The sequence below is a fragment of the Ursus arctos genome, chromosome X (assembly GCF_023065955.2).
Source record: "Ursus arctos isolate Adak ecotype North America chromosome X, UrsArc2.0, whole genome shotgun sequence".
In the NCBI taxonomy this organism is placed as follows: Eukaryota; Metazoa; Chordata; class Mammalia; order Carnivora; family Ursidae; genus Ursus; species Ursus arctos.
The window spans coordinates 57,104,957-57,122,463 of record NC_079873.1 but is presented as its reverse complement, the minus strand read 5'-3'; the positions used below and the strand labels follow the sequence as shown (position 1 = coordinate 57,122,463).

General features: G+C 42.2%; 1 protein-coding gene across 11 annotated transcripts in view; it reads right to left on the bottom strand.

The window, feature by feature from the left end:
- Positions 1–400: 400 nt before the first annotated feature.
- TAF1 (TATA-box binding protein associated factor 1) overlaps positions 401–17,507 on the bottom strand; it is a 69,572-nt gene continuing 52,465 nt past the window's right edge. For 5 of the 11 annotated variants that reach the window (XM_048213766.2, XM_048213768.2, XM_048213769.2 and 2 more), the window contains 7 exons: positions 11,260–11,327; positions 10,717–10,833; positions 7,437–7,562; positions 6,515–6,616; positions 6,091–6,247; positions 4,849–5,026; positions 401–2,230 (listed from right to left, as the gene is read on the bottom strand). In XM_048213766.2, coding sequence (XP_048069723.1) covers positions 2,011–2,230; positions 4,849–5,026; positions 6,091–6,247; positions 6,515–6,616; positions 7,437–7,562; positions 10,717–10,833; positions 11,260–11,327 — 968 coding nt within the window. In that variant the 3' untranslated portion in view covers positions 401–2,010. The other 6 variants (XM_026485775.4, XM_048213770.2, XM_026485776.4 and 3 more) reach the window with 3 other exon arrangements.

Sequence of the window (17,507 nt, the reverse complement as noted above, 5' to 3'; positions counted from 1 at the left end):
GATCGTGTTTTATTAAACTTATTTACATTTACATGTCTCTCTCTCATTCTAGCCCTTAGAGTTCCCTGAGACCAGAAACTAGACCTTACTTTTATATCAGCATCCAGCAGACTGCCTGATAAAAGCAGGGGGGCCTTGATAAATGTTGGCTGAACAGATGAATGAATACCATGTACCTATCCAATCTCCCAAACCAAAATTCTGAAAGCCACCTTCCATTCCATTCCTCCTTTTCTACCCTCAAATGCCAATTGGTCAAGTCCTGTTGATTCTACCCCCTGAAGATCTCTCAAACTCATGCCCCTCCTCCCCATCTTAATGCCACAGCCTTAGACTGGGCTCCAATACCCCTTACTTGAACTAGATTTGGTCCCCTCCAAACCATTCTCCACACTATTGCTGAGTATTTAAAAAAATTTTTTATTACAAAAATAGTACATACTTATAAAAAATTCAAACAATACAGAAATAAAAGCACAATACATTCCCAGTATACACACAACCACAGAGCCCCCCCCATCCCATTCCCCAGAAGTTATCGCTGTGAACAGTTTAGCGTATATCCCTTCAGACCTTTTCCTCTGCATATACAAGTATATACACACATATAAATATACACACGTGGTTGTCTTTTACAAAAGTGGGGTCAAACTCGTCTGTTACATAGGATTCTTCAATTTCTTTCGTTCAACATAGAGAAAATTTCTAAAACACAAATCTGGTGCAATCATTCTACCAGTACTCATTTCCTATAATACACAGTTCACACCCGTTAGTATCGAGGATATGCTTCCTGCCAGTCTTTCAGTCTCATCTCTAGCCACTCCAGCATTAAAGGACTGGAGCACAAACCACCTCCGATCCTTTCTGGAACAAGGCGGGCAGGCACAAACAAATCAGGAACACACACTGCTAGAGATAGCAGATTACACTCTGCCTGCACTTTTCCATCTGGCAAGCTCCTACTCATTCTTCAACAGTCAGCTTATAAATTACCTCTAGGAAGACCTCCCTTTTTCAGACATGGTCACTCCTCTGTTTTCCCCTCTACTTTACATCTAGTGTCTTCATTGCACTTAGCTCACAGCACCATTGTAATGATTTAAGAAACAAGTTTTGAATTCCACTCCCCCTCCCCAACTTGAGGGTGAGCTCTTTAGGTAAAAGCAATGTGTCTTATTTACTTTTGCATCCCAAGGATCTGACAGTGCTTATCATGGAGCAGATGGTCAAAAACAAATCTTTTGAGGATGTTATGATCGCAGGAACATTTACTAAGTACCTACTACGCACAGAACCAAATCCTACGCATGAAAAGAAAGTCTTTGCCCTAAGGACCTTACCATTGTCCTACCCTGTCCCCTGGGGACGAGGGGCACAGAACACATTCACATGGCAACATCATTTCTGACATACAGGCTGTTTCAAAGATGAAGTCATTTGCCTCAAATCCATTTAGGGACAAGGCATTGTAAAATCAAATCAATAATAAAGTAACAGGCAGTTTGTCCAATAGGTTTATGTGTTTACTGGGGCACCGAGTCTACCAGAACCCAATTCTCTGTCCCAGCAGGGGGCTGTCACCTGTTCCAGCCTGCAAATTAGAAAACTGAGATAATACCATGCTTGGAAAATGTCTAATACACCCAGAAGACAGAAAATTGTTAGTCCTCTCATAATTGCTCCTCCTTCCTGAGGGAAAAGTGATACCAAGAGCAGTTAAGTGGAGCTAAAGGAGGGCACGGGAGAAAGAAGAGACTGTTCTCCTTTTGTTAGTGGTACGGAAAAAGGGGTTGCTTGGTTTTAAATCAAAGTGTGACACTGCCCCGGGGAAGATCAGAAGAGGTGATTTATTACCATTTATGTACTATTTCTTAAAGGCTAAGGTGTCAGTCAATCTAGTGATTTCAGGATCAGACGCTATACAACAATTATGAACAAATTAAGGAAGGTGAGCCACCTAGACTGGAGAACAGCGAAGGTTAACCAGGAAGGCCCCAAAAGGAAGCCTCATTCATCAGAGTCCAAGTCACTGTCCCCAGCAATGGAGTGGAAATCCTCACTGTCCTCCTCGTCCTCTGACAGGTGGACCTGGCTTAGTACGCTCGGCCCAGAGCGCTGCTCTTCCTCCTCATCTTCTTCCTCCTCTGATACCTCATACCCACCGATGCTGCTGAAGCTTGTGTCTTGGGTGTTCGACTTGGGATCAGGCTCCTCATAGCTCCCATAACTGAGAAGAGAAACAGGTCATCTCTCAAGCTCAGGTACCACCCTCTAGCTGACCAGTCCCGTTCTCAGTGCCACCATGGGATCAGCCCATCTCACCTCCCCTGGACACTAAAATGACTGTTCTGTAGGTCCCCGAGAGAAAAATGATCCTGTTCAAAACATCAACCTGCCAACTTCATATTCACAAGAACCCGAATGAAAGAAACTCCCCTACACCTGAACCACACGCTGCCGGCTGGCGTGGCCGTAAATGCAGACAGCCTCAGAGTTTCATCTCCCACTTACAGCTTCACGCACGTGTAGATCCAATTAGTCAATGGTCCTGAAGATTCTACTTCTTCCATTATCTTGTCCCCTCCTTCCCATCTCTACTCCACCTGCCTTAGTTTAGTCCTTTGCTATCTCTGGCCTACGCCGCTGAAATCGGTCTTGATGCCTCCAGTCTTGCTCTCCTCCAATTCATTCTTCACACTTCTGCCACAGTGCTCTTTATTTTTTGTTTGTTTATTCTTAATTTTACTTAAAAAAAAAAAAAACACCACACAAGCAATGCATGTTCACTGGTTTTTTTAAAAAAATAAAATACACGCCAGAAAAAAAAAAAAGAAAAAAAATCACCAGCAACTCCATCAACCAGATACAATCTCTTGGTATATGACCTTCCAAATTTTTTTTCTATGCGCTTAACTTAGATGCTTAGACATTTTTTATTTTACAAAATTGGAATACTCTACATACTCCTCAGGAATCTGTTTACACACTAATGATTATAATGAGCGCCTTTCCATGTCAGTGAACACCCATCTACAGCACCCTCTTAATCGCTGTATGGCGCTCCACTATACGGCTGCCGCATGACTTGACACAACCGTCTCTCACCGGGACGCTGAAGCTGTCTCCAACATTCCCACTACGAAAGACAAACTCCCTGTACAAATGTCTTGATGAAGGTGCTGTATTACTGCCACAGAATAATTTCCTAGGCATGGAATTGGCCCCCAAGGGGGATGCACATTTTCTGAGGTTTTGGTTTATAATGATAAATTGCTACAGCTCTCTCCCACCCACCCCACCTTATCAATTCACATTACCGGCAGTCACTGGAGAAGGTCTTTCCACACACCTTCCCAACACCGGGCATCATCATTCATTTTCATCTTTGTCACTCTTACAGGTAAAATACTGCATTTCATTGTTTTATTGCCTTCCTTTGAGTCTTAGGGAAGTTATTTTTTCATATATTTACTGGCCATGTGCATTTCTTTTGGGGTACAGAGCACTCTTTCCAAAATGCAGATGTGCTCATACTTCTCAATGTCTGCCCTGAACTTTCAGGCCCTTCATGATTTGGTCCTTACCTACCTCTGTAAATCGGCTCTCTCTCACGGACCATGGATCAGAAGCTCTGGCCACACCAAGCTGCTTACACGCTCTAGAACTGTTTCATGCCTCATATGCTGTTCTTGCTCTCTGAAGTGCCCTTTGCTTTCTTCTTCTTCTAGGTAATTCCTCATCCGAGTTAGCTCAGTTTCCTTCTCTAAGCAGCTCCTCTACCCCACTCCTATCCAAGTCCCAGAAAATCCCTGCGGTTGCCTATCACAGCACTTTCCAAGTCACACTATGATCGTCTGTTAACCTGTTCTAGGTTTCCCACTAGACTGAACTCCTTGAAGGAAGGCACCACATCTTAGTTGCTTCTGAACTTGTGATAAATATTTGCTTAATGAGTAAATAAAGACTAACTGCTTCCTGGATACCTCTGGCTAAATGTATCTGATGTACCTTAAATCTAACATGTCCAAAGACAAATTTCATTTTTTCCTCCTTTCCTGCCTCATCAAATACCTACCTGCTCTTTTCACTTTCCTATCTCAGTGACATTCCCATTCATTATCTATCTCCCTACCTCCTAAATCCAACTGATCTATTCTGTAAATAGCTCTTCAATATGTCCCTTCCTTTCCCCCACCTCCAACAGATCCCAGCTGAAATCCTTATCATTGCCCTAGAGGTATTTAACATAAAAATCTCATGTTACTTCCTTTTCCTTGAAGTGATGATTCCCATTACCCAAACTCCAAGTGTCTGAACATGCCACGTAAGGTCCTCTACAATATACTCCCTTGCTGCTTCTGGAGCCACAACTCCCCACAACCTCCGTTCACCCTGGAACATCCTTTGGTATATTTCTGTGCCTTTGAACCTACTGTTCCATCTCTAAGGGTCTCCTCACCTCCTGCCGCTTTTCTACTTAGCAGACTCTTCCTATTCAGCCTTACTGCCAGGTCCAGTTCGAATGTTCCCTCCTCTGCAAAACTTCCCCTGATCGCACCAAGCAGAGTGAGACACTCCCTCCTCAGTGGTGACTTGGCACTTTGTACTTAGCACACTGTATTTGTCATGATTTTGTTGGTTATCAGTCTCTTCCACTAGCCTGTGAGCTCCTCGAGGGCAGGCTATGGCTTGCTTCTCTGTGTCTCCCCCAAGGGCCTACACGGTGCCTGGCCCTAGAGGGTGCTCTGGAAATGTCTGATGGATGAAAGTAATCTGATGCCGGGCCCTGTGCCCTTGCAGCCGGGCACTGATGCCACAGCCCTGTAGCACGCTGCTGCCCATTACCTGATGTTGCTATCCTCCAAACCATGAGAAGCCTCCCCACCGTCTGCCTCATAGGACATCATGCTTTCTTCGTTCTCCATGCCCATCCTTGTGTTCTCCTGAAGCATGCGGGGCTGTTTGGGTCTTATCCCACTAGATCCCACATCAGAGTCGCTTCCGCTTTCACTCAGCTGGATAGCTGTGAAAAGAAGACGGTCCTGAGATAAGCTGGACAGAAATACCCCCTATGGCTTGGTCTTCCCAAACCAGTTACTGCCCCACATCTATACAGGCACCCTGCCTGGACTCCTCACCTCAGAGGGGGGCCTCGGGCCAACATCGGCAAGACCACAGTTTAGAAACAGAATCCAAATAACCACTTCCTTTTCTCATCTCAGCCCGGTCTTGTTTTCGTCCCCCATCATCTCCTGTACTTTTCCCTGCCACTGCTATTAATTGACGAAATAAACCTAATAGGATCTTTTTTTTTTTTTAACTGAAGCATAGTTGACATACAATATTCTATTAGTTTCAGGATTACAACACAGTGACTTGGCAATACATACAGTATTCTATGCTCACTGCAAGTGCAGCTACCATCTGTCAACGGGCAATACTATTACAATATCATTGACTATATTCCATATGCTTTTTATTCCCATGACATATTCATTCTGTAACTGGAGCCTGGATCTCCCACTCCCCTTCACACCCATCACCCCCCCACCCCACCCCCGCCCACTGCACTCTGGCAACCTCAGTTTGTTCTCTGTACTTAGGGGTCTGTTTCTGCTTTGTTTGATTTTCTGGTTCCCACGCGAGTGAAATCATACGTGACTTATTTTACTGACTTATTTTACTTAGCATCATATCCTCTAGGTCCACCCATGTTGTCACAAACAGCAAGATCTCATTCTTTCTCATGGCTGAGTAGAGCAGGATCTGATTTCCTTATTCCCCCTCCCTTCCCTATTACAAACACAACACCTCTTTCTCATCTTCATCAAATATTCAAACCCAAGATGCTACTTAGGCACTGCCTCTTCCACGGTCATCTTTTGCACTTCTGTGTTCTATCTCTTCACCTCCTCGAAGGCTAATGAGTGTCATCATCCTGTGAGGGCTCAGTACTCTGAGTCTGTGAATGAGACTTCAAGGAAAGAGCAGCTTCTGGTAAAGGGATATGTGGCCCAGAGTTTCCTAGCCAGTCCTCAAGGTGCTACGGTGAGCTACCTAGAACAGAAGCCGAGGAACAAGACTTACCAGAGAAAGGATTGTCTCCTTCTTCATCACTCCCGGCGTCTTCCTCATCATCTTCTCCTTCAGACATAAGCAAATCCTCATACAGGACGCTGGCCTGAGGCTGTTGCACAGTTCCTTCCTCCTCATCTGCAAGATCACCGTCTGCATCTTCGCCTTCCTGAATGAGACCAGTTGGGGTCCAAGTCCCATCAATTGACCAAGTAAGAGACTAGAGGCCACCACCAGCACCCCCCTTGCTGCCTCACGAGAAGTTAAGTAACTGTGGTGGATTGACTGATACAGCTGATTTTTCAAGGATTAAAGTCTGATTGGGCCTCACTATGGACTCTCTGATATCGCCTTGGGATTTGGCCTGCCCTGTACTAGCGGGGCCCTATCATGTAAGGGTATAACGTAACCATGAGCTTTCTGTAAGCATACTCACTGGGGCTGGAGTCTTAGGTTTCCCATCCTCCTCCTCATCATCATACCCTTCAATATCTACATCAGAGTCTTCCTCGCCCAGCCTACCTCGGCCCTGGTGCATCTGAGTAAGGAACACAAATAGCACATCATTGAGGGACGTGCCTGCAGGAGGAGTTAACCAAGGGCTCTCACCCAGGGCGGATGCTCCTCCCTGATATCCCAGCCAACCCCACAGCTAGTGGGGGCTGCTGACACAGCTCAAGGCATGTGTGCTTTTTCCCATTCATTCTTTGGAAATCACTGGTAGAGTAGAACCAAAAACCAAACACCAAAAACCCGAAGAATGGGAAGGTCCTTGTTCTGCTCTTCCATATCATCACAAGGAGACTCTTCCTTCCTAACGCAAGCTTTCCTTAGCTTCTGTTAGGACTCTTCGGGACAGAAAAACTCTCCTGGGCTTTGTACTCTCCAGTGGAAGCCTGCCTGAGATCAGCTGAGAGGATTTTCAGCTTCAGATCGGGAGTATCTTCGGACACCTCTAGAACAGGCCAATTTTTAAAATTTCATTTAATTTTATAAATCATTTATATTACAGCATACATACAGTACAGTAGCAGGGCCAATTATTTTGAACTCTGTCTCTGAATGCAGTTGGTCTTTCTAGTCACCTGTGAGGTTGCTCTGATGCCTCATACACTTTTCATACTTGTGCCTTCCCTGAAGTGCTCTTGTGCCTGACTCTGCCCATGGGGACAGACAGAAGACAATGCCAGTCATGTGACCTGCCACCAGCCCACCTTGAAATCCCATTTCTAAGCCTTCATTCCCAGGGCCAAAGGGGCCCAATCATCCATGATACATATCATGTATCACCACCATCACTCCCCCACTCCCCACCAAAGCATATGACCAATGCCACCAAGAGAAAAAGAACATCCTACCTGGGTCACCTGCTTTTCTGGAGTGGCAGTGGGAATATCCAGGACAGACATATTGCTCTCATCTTGAAATACAGAGGCATCTCGAGACATACTGAGGGATGTGTTGGTGTCATACAAATCAGGAGGCTGTGGCACAAATGTACAACTTAAGCTTCTATTTAGGAAAGGGAGTAAGAAATACAGAACTCCCCTTTAGAACATTCACTGCAGAAAAAGGTCATGCAGAGCAATCCACTTAAAGAGAAACAGTTTGACACAGCTTTATGGACAGGTCTTTGGGAATCCTACAAATGCTTGCTCGTTCTAGCAGAGCGACATCTGATGTATACGATCAGAAGCCTGAAGCAGAAGAGCATCAAAGCTGTGGGACAGTTCTACGGCCCAACAGTCTTTCTGGTCAATAACCTAGTGTCTTCTAAGCCCTGACTCACTGTTTGCAGGCCCAGGGCTTCACACCTGCACAATTTTGATTCTTTGGTTTAGAGACATCTAATAGGAAATCGCATAAAGGAATTCCAATTCCAACAAGGGCATGTAGTGGGTTAATAGTTTATGAGCTCATCAGAGGATGCTATGAGGCAAAATGGTGTGGTGTAAAAAAACAACATGGGCTTTGGAAAAAAATGCCCTGGGTTTGAGTCCTGGCTCCACCATTTGCTAGCTGAGTAACTTTAACAAATTATTTAATCACTCTAAGCCTTGGTTTCCTCAATTATAAAACATGGATGATGTCTGCCTCCCAAGGTTGCTGGGAGAATGAATGTGTAAGCTCCTTACCCCATGCCTGGTATTCAATAAATTATAGATTCCTTCCCTCTTCCCTCTCCTGAAGAGATGAGGGATTTAGCAAATGGACTTTTCAGTGACAGGAGGGCAGGAGGAACTGATAAAGAACAGGCTGGAGAAGTATGAAAGCGTTCTCTAAAACTCGGAGGGTAAAAATATTACGTAGCTATTTAAAAATCATGTTTTCAAACATTAATGAGATAAAATGTTCATAACATAATGTGAAGGGAAAACAATAAGACACAAAACCATATTGACCAATTTCACTTTAACAGTGTCTACATACCCTGGTGAGCACATGTGCGTGCGTGCACCCCCCCCCCCAGATTTGAAAGAAACACACCAAAATGTTCACAGTAGCTGGTTCTTTCGGAGTGGTGGACTTAACTCTAGGTAACTTACTCCTTCTTGATATTTCCCAATGAACATGTTGCTTCTATCAACAAAAAACCCGACATATGTGTTACGTTGTGGGGTTTTTTAAAAAAGCAAACAAGGATGATTGAAGAGGGTTTTGGAGAAAGAGGCAACACAGAATTTAAAGCATTACAGAGCAAGTAAACTAGTGGTTGAACAGAAGAGAAAATCAGGGAATGAGGGGCTACTGGGGAACTGCAAGGTGCGCCATTTTAGGTGAAGTGTTAAGCTAAATATATGATGTCATTCAAGCTAGGAGGAAACAGTTGAGTGAAAATACATTATTGACTACCACCATTTAGGGATGGAAGTAGTCTAATTACTGTTACGTTTCCATACACCCAGAATTATGACAGGTTAAACCTACACAAACCCTCTTGAGTAACACTGGGCTTGAAAATAGCAATGAGTAAGGACAACCGCTCGGGTGCACCTTCCTCAGGTTAAGAGAAAATGCTCAGGGCTTCCTATTTTATGAAGTGTATGTATGCGTGAAGGCAATGACGAAAGGGTGAATGAAGTAATGAAGAGGTGCTATCTACACCCTACTCTTCACAGGGGACCCTCTACCTGTACCGAACAACAGCCACTGCCCAGAAGGGAGAACAGCTGCCAGGCTTTCCTCAGCCACCTGAGACAGTGGGGGAGGGGCACGCAAAAAACGAAGATAACCTCCGGGTCTGAGGCTTTGACTCACCAAAGGACTAGGTTTATGCCGTCAAAGATTAGAGCTAAGCATGTGCTGCTCAGTGGCTAGACTCTTCCGAGGAATGATGGCTAAAACCCAGGCTTTAACTTACCAGAAAGGGCCCTGTGGGAACTATAGGCCTATTAAGCAAAAAGGGCTTTCCTGGGCAACATCACTCACCCAAGCCCCCCGGACCCAATCTGCCCACATACTCCAACAGCCTTTCCTTGTTCTGGGCCTGGAAGTAGTATCTTAGGACTCTTTATACTTGGTCCCTCAGTAACCTAGGTTTTGGGGTAAAAGAGAGTAAAAGATAGATAGGGAGAGTGCATGAAAATACAAACAGCAATAATCCAACAGAGATCATACAGGTTGCAGTATCAGTTCAGAGTAGAATGAAAAAAAGTATTCCAGTGGGAATTGGGAGAATTTTGCATTAAAATCTTTGGTTAAATTTGAAAGGAAGTCTGAGAACTTTGTAGACAATTTTCATACAGACAAGGAAGCATTTACTGAATGTCTCCTACATGCCAGACAAATTAACTCATTTAATGCTTATGATAATCTCGAAAAGCACATTTTAGAGAAAAGGAGACTGAGCGGGCTTAAGCTAACTTCCCAAGTTCACAAAGCTAGATAAGAGCAGAGCTAAGATTCAAACCCAGGCCTGTTTTATTGCCAAAATTCATGTACTTCCCACTTTACCACAGTGCCTTCAATACAGAAACCAAGCACCAGCTATGTTCTTGATAAGTCCCATTCTTCAAATATGGAAACATATGCTTATGTTCAAATATATCCAAGGGACAGAACAGAAAGACTAAAAATTTCTTATTAATCCTGCTCTGTACTCTTGTGACATGTAACTTTAAGAACATTATAAATGTTACCTGTCCTCATTTACAAGGAAAGGGAATCAATCCAGGCAAATGGGTGACATCTAAGATACACTGAGATACATCTGAAGGAATGAGGAATCGGGCGTCTATGAGGCACAGGAACAATGTGGCCAATGTCTATAATTGAGAATTCTATCCTCTAGGGATGAGCCTAGAACCCCAATTCATAGGCAAGGGAACTCCAGAGACTCAAGAGGATACCTGTGGCCACAGTAGTCAGGAATCTGGTATTCCTAAATACTGCCTCAACAACTAAGATCCCACCCCACTCCTTCATCCCACAACTGCTTCTTCTGGACTCAGCAAGGCCACCAAGACCCATGGCCCTCACTCACCTTAGCCTTTGAGAAGACAAGAAAGCACACGAAAGGCATATGAAGAGGAAGGACAGAGAAGAAGGGTATCTCAGTAAATATATCTGTTAACATGCTCCCAATTTCCCAAACCAATAAGAAAACTCTAAGAGGCAGTTCCTAGTCTTCAGACTCACCTGAGGTGTGTAAGGCCCTGGGGTCATTGGGTCCAAGCTTTCTAATTCTGCTTCCTCCAAAGCTGCTTCCTTAGCTGTACAAATATCCTTCTCAAGTTGAGTCAAATGCTCATCATACTGAGAAATAAACAAAACTAGTGAATTCACATGTTTTAGGCACCGAAGATATAAACGTAAAGCAGGGGCGCCTGGCTGGCTCAGTCAGCAGAGCATCCGACTCTTGATCTCATGGTTGTGAGTCTGAGCCCCACGTTGGGCATGGAGCCTATTTAATAAATAAAATAAAAGTATACAAAGCAGACAAAAATCCTTGTCTTCATGGAGCTTCTTCTAGTGACAGGTCACATATGAAAAGTAAATTATCATATAGCTTGTTAAAAACATTTAGCACTAGGTAGGAAAATAAAGCAGGAAAGGAAATGAGGGACGTGGGGTAGGAGGTTACATATGAAAATCAGATAGGCAGGGAAGACCTCCCCACCCAAGGGAACAAAGGTATTCCAGAATGCTACATCCCAAGGACACCTCTTGTTTACCACCTACCTCAGTCAGTGTCTGGTAACAGACATTCACAATCTCCTGAGCAGTCTTAGTATACTGACTTTCAGGCCCTGCAAAAGAAAAAAGAAAAATGCCATGACTTTTGCAGACTTCAGTTCCAGAAGTTTACTTCTGTCACCAGCAGTAGTGTCCCATGTTATCCTAGACCCAAAAATTCATGCCCCAGCTTTATCTTCGACTCTGGCTCTACTTCTGGAGGTGGAGAAGTTCAAATGCATACAAAAACAGAGACACTAATAGGATGAGTACCCACTACCCAGCTTCAATGATTGTCAACACATGGTCAATCCTGTTTCATTTACACCTCAACTTTTACACTCCTCCCAAATTATTTTGAAGTGAATTCCAGCACCAATTCATTTATTTCACCCATAAATTGTTTTAGTATGTGTCTCTGAGGACTCTTCTAAAAAATAACTACATATGATAATGGTAGATATGTATCATTATACATTTGTTGAAACCCACAGAATGTACACCAAGAATGAGCTCTACTGTGAACTATGGGCTTTGGGTGATCATTATGATGTGTCAGTGTAGGTTCACCAAATGTAATAAACATACCACCCTGGTAGCAGATGCTGATAATGGGAGAGCCTATGCACGTGTGGAGGTAGGGGGTATATGGGAACTCTCTACCTTCCACTCAACTGTTTCCTAAATGCTCTAAAAAAATTGGATCTCAATCTCTCTCTCTCTCTCTCTCTATATATATATATATAAAACAAACCAGTTATATTACATCTGAAATAATTAATAATTCTTTAGTATTATTAAGTAGCCAGTCAACATTTAAATCCACCAATTGTTTCATAAAGGTTCTTTTACATTTGATTTCTTTGAATCATAATCCAAATAAATTCTACACACCACTCTCAGACACTTTTACCTATTCGGTGATTCTTAACTAGACTATACAGGTCCCCATACGGTCTTTGTCACAAGCTGCAGACTGGTGGCTTGCAAGTCACTCCAGTTTTGTTTGGCCCACATAAAAAAATCACTTCAGTCTGTGAATACAGACCGAGCTGTCCACCCGTAACAAATACACTTCTTTGTATGTAAATTATACCTCAATAAAACGTTTTTAGACAACTCTTAATTAGTTGCCAACATTTAGTAACTGAGAAATTTCATATAAAAGCCCAAATGTCTGGCTTCTCTTAAAAGAGATGCGGTACCACAGTCGTCATGCCTACAGGGCACCAATGGGCTGGAGCTGAGCAGCAGCTGCCCCTGTGAGATAAGGCTTGTGCTCTGCAGGTTCCCATACTCCCTACCAGGTCTGCTTAACTCATTTCTGCCTGGACCCTGGAGGTATTTGAGTTTTTAATCCCGGACTTCAATATGCTTCAATATACTGGGGTCACTCACCCATTCATTCATTCGGAAAACATTTCTGAGTACCTTCTATGTGCTAGGCAGAAAGGAGTACGATACAGACCACATCCTTAAGAAGCTTATGGTCTAGTCCAGTGAGACAGACTATAAACAAATAGGGAAATATAATGAAGTGGGAAAATCCATACAGGGTTACCAGTAGAGGCACAGAGGAAGAAGTGGCCAATTCTGGGAAGAGAGAGGGGAAAAAGGAATTAGGAAAAGCTTCACAGAGGAGGGGATCCCTGAATTAGACCCATTTATTAGGATACAAAGGATAAAAAATATACTACGTGTATATGCGCAACTTTCACGCCAGACCTGATTATTACAAGCTATTACACGAATAAAAAAGTCTCTTTCAGTTAAAACCTCAGCTAGGACATCTGTTCTTTCAAAGATGTAATAAAAACCGTATCCTCACACAAGCTGACTGTGCCAAACACAAAGAAACAAGAAAGAAAACAAAGTCGACCATCAAGATATTCAGGACACATATAAAGACAGCGAGAGCTGGCTCAGCACCAAGAACAGCTTGAGTGGTAAGAAGACTGCAGCTTGAGTGGTAAGAAGACTGCAGCTCAAGTTTCCAGAATTCTAATCTCCTAGGGCCACCAGGAGGCTGGCCCTCAAAATACTGCTGGAGACAGACTGCAGACGTTAACGGAAAGCTGGTGCATGTGGACGGCCATGCGTGGTGCTAGGGTAAACAGGCCACAGACAGTCTACAGGCCTCCTCCATCAAGCCAGTGCAACATTAGCTTCTTTGGGACAGTGACTCTTCTACCTGCGGGGACTTGCCCTGTGGCTACAAGTCCAGCCTCTAAATGACGAATTTAGACCTTACTTGACTTCAGTTTTGAAACCTAAACCTAAACTAACCCTCTAACAGCTCATTGCTCTCGTTTAAAATACAGGGAAAAATTAGTTTTCTACATTTGCACAATTTTCTCTCTTAACCATTTTGAGGATGGGACCTCTTCCTTCCCCATTTTCTTTGCAACATACAACTCTAGAGAAACACCCGCTAATAATAACCCCAGAATATATTTTAAAAACACACTTATTTACATAAGCTGATACACCTGTTCATGTGTTTGGATTACTAGCTGTTTGTGTCCTCAGTTTAACAGTGTGTGCTCTCAAGCATTACAGAGGGTTCAGCTATTTAACTCTGTTACTCTACTATATGCAAAGTAGTTTTGAGGTACTTTTGATAAAAGACAGCAGTGGAGTAACAGTGTATGTCAGTACACTTCAATAAATACAGAAATAAATGTACACTCCCCCCAAAAAAGGGATAAGGTACCCAGATGTTCTCTTATCCCAGGAATTCTTGAATGAGGTGGTAATGAGAGAAAGAGATCCATGAATGTCCTGAAACTGTAAACAAAATTCTGTATGTAGTAACAGTTTTCAGGGGTGGAAGATCCATCGTTATTCCTCAGACTCTCAAAGGAGTCTATAACTACACCACTTCCACACAGAAAACCAAAATTAATTTTTGAAAGCGTAATTTCCAAAACAACACAAAAATGAAGATGAAAGGTAAGACCATCTATGAATTATCACTGTGTGCCCTACAGGAGAATAAGCTACCCATTTACAAAAAGAAGTATTTTTCCAAATATACTTTGCTTTTTCTCTCTCCTTATTAAATCATAGCAATGCAACTGCAATGTCTTGTCAAGGAAATAGATTTATACTTTGTCTCATTCCAAATAAGGATTGGTCATAAACTACAGAATCACATATAATTCAAACCCAAATGTCCTTAAATAGTGGTAATTCCAATGACAGCTTTGGAAAGCTGATTTCCCACCCAAATCAAGAAAATTCTTTTTGTCACTTCTAAGTTAATTTACCTCTCTAGTGATGTGAGAAGAAAGTTACAAGCTTCATGGTTCTAGTTAGAGAGGGACAGCAAGTATTATTGCTATCTGAAAGGTTTCAGTGAAAAATACCAGTCAAGTTGGTGAGCAGTCCTGCACAACCAAGGAGAGAAGGACATTTGTAATCACTCTTAAGTTCACATTTCCTTTGAGAATCTTTCCACCAATACTAAAAATAACCTTCCTCCTAAGAAAATGAGAACTCTGCCAAAACAAGCATAAAGTATCATCTTGACAGTGAATGGTGCAGGGGGATATGCATGTGTTCCAGTGTGAATCATTAAAATTAAAAAATCAAATCAAACCCCAGCAGCAGTAGAAAGCGTCTTTTAAATAAAAATCAGTGCCAGATTTAGAAACAGAAAAAGAGGAAAAAAGTCCGCACAGCTAATTCCTAACGAAACTACACACAGTCCACAGATCCCAAAGACATTAAGCTTGGACTCTCTCAATTCTTAGATATTTATCTCAAACTAGGTCTAGAAAAGGTAAAAAGAGAAGTAAATCTAATCTTTCAGACTGTAGGCTAGGCTCTTTACATTATGTAGAATGTGGATCAAATGCAAATTAAGATGTTTGGTTTCTAAGATAAGAGGTCTGATCTCTCAAACCAGAGTAACAGAACCTCACTCAGAATCTGGACTAGAAACTCAAGAAGCTAGAAACTATCCATAGGGGAACTGGGGTAATAAATCTCATTGGACAGGGGTAGGATTTACATTCAGGACCTATCTGATGAAAAGCCCTAAGAACCTGAAAATGCAGCCACTCTGGAAAACAGTATGGAGATTCCTCAAAAAGTTAAAAATAGAGCTACCCTACAACCCAGCAATTGCACTAGGTATTCATCCAAAGGATACAAACATAGTGAATCAAAGGGGCACAGACACCCCGATGTTTATAGCGGCAGTGTCCACAACAGCCAAAGAATGGAAAGAGCCCAAATGTCCACTGACAGACGAATGGATAAAAAAGAGGTCATCAAAAAGAATGAAATCTTGCCATTTCCAACAATAGGGATGGAACTAGAAGGTATTATGCTAAGCAAAAGAAGTCAGAGAAAGACAAATACCGTATGATTTCACTCATACATGGAATTTAAGGAACAAAACAGATAAACATACGGGAAGGGAAGGAAAAATTAAAATAAGATCAAAACAGAGAGAGACAAACCATAAGAGACTCTTAACTCTAGGAAACAAACTGAGGGTTGCTGGTGAGGAGGGGGTGGGGGGGTGGAATAATTGGGTGATGGGCATTAAGGAGGGCACTTGATGGAATGAGCACTGGGTGTTATATGCAACTGATGAATCACTAAACTCTACCTCAAACTAATAATACACTGTATGTTAATTTTTAAAAAACCTGAAAATGCTTTTCTTTCCCAAATGACCCACCATTCCATTCAGCAACTTAAAAAAATACATACACAGCCTTGGCTAAACACAGTCAGCTCATACCTCTACAATTATTTGAAAAATAACAACACAGCAACTTCAAAACACCTTTTCCTGTAGAGTAAAATTCACAATAGGCCTTGACTCTTCACTTTTAAGCACTTACTATAAGCCAAGTATAGTGCCAGGCTCTGGTGATACAAAGTAAAAATTAAAAAACAGAACAAACAGGTCCTTGTCCTTGATGCCTTTCATGGGCTCATGAAGATCATACAAACACTCACAATTTCAATACTACACAAAGTACTAAGGTACCGTAAAGCAAGTAGCAATGTGTCAGAGAACAGATCCATGTTAAAGAAGACTTCATTAAATTTGTTCTCATCAAGTCAACTGTGATATGCTAACTGCCAAATCCGGTGAACATTTTTCATACTTGACCTTAGAAGCCCTGTGTCATATTTGCAACTGGTATTTACTTCTTCCTTAAATCTCTAATCCCATGGCTTCTGGGGCAACACTCTCCACTCCTTCCTGGTACTGCACCGCCACCTTTGGCCATTAGTTCATTCAACAGATATTTACTGAGTGTCTACTATGTGCCAAACATTACCCTAAGCACTCAGGATGTAAGACAGACATGATTCCTGCCTTCATGAAGGTTACAGCAATCACTTATTAAATTCAGGCCATTAAGTCTACCTGTGGCCATTTTTCTTCCTACACTCTTGGCCCAACTCTATATGACACCAACTACAATAGCTCACATAAAGAATAAATATGGAGGAAGTTAACACAGATTTGTATCCCTCACAGTAAAGTTTTGTTTGGTTTCTCCTGGCACCACAGAGGTACCTTGAAAATACAGTACAGAAATTCCAGGGCTGAAAGAAAGCCTATTTTTTCTTGTGTCTCCTTTTTCTTTTAATAAATAATCATCTTTATTTTCCCCAATGGTATTTTCTAAATGTGCACTTTGTTGTAGCCTTAATATATTCTGGTGTGTATTTGCTTATTGGCATAATATACTATCTCACTCAGCACAAGCACGAGACTTTCAGTGAGATGCTGCCTTATACCAGGTTGCTATATCGCTATCTACTAGCTCAATCCAGTGCATAAGAGAAGAGGGCTAGCAAGCTATGGACATCATAGGTCTATTCCCTAACAAATATAAGTAGAAAGTGAATTCTTGAACAAAGCAGTATTCTCATAAAAATGAAAAAGCAAACGACAGTTACCACTGAGCAATCTCCCTCTACTTCAGCCACAGTATTTTTTTTAAAGTGGAAAGCCAATCTAGAAGTTTTTTGCAGAAACATTCATGACATTCATTTAACTCTTGAGTCACATATGAACAGATTTTACTTAAACAAGATCACGTACATGAATGAAAATTGTCCATAACACATTATCAAGTGAAAAAAGAAAACTGTAGAACAGAATGTAAATATGATTTTTGTTAAAAAAGAAAAAGCATACGGTATGTATAGAAAAAGGTCCATAATGCTTCACACCAAACCTGACAGTGGCCAACCCTGGAGAACGGGATAGGAAAAGG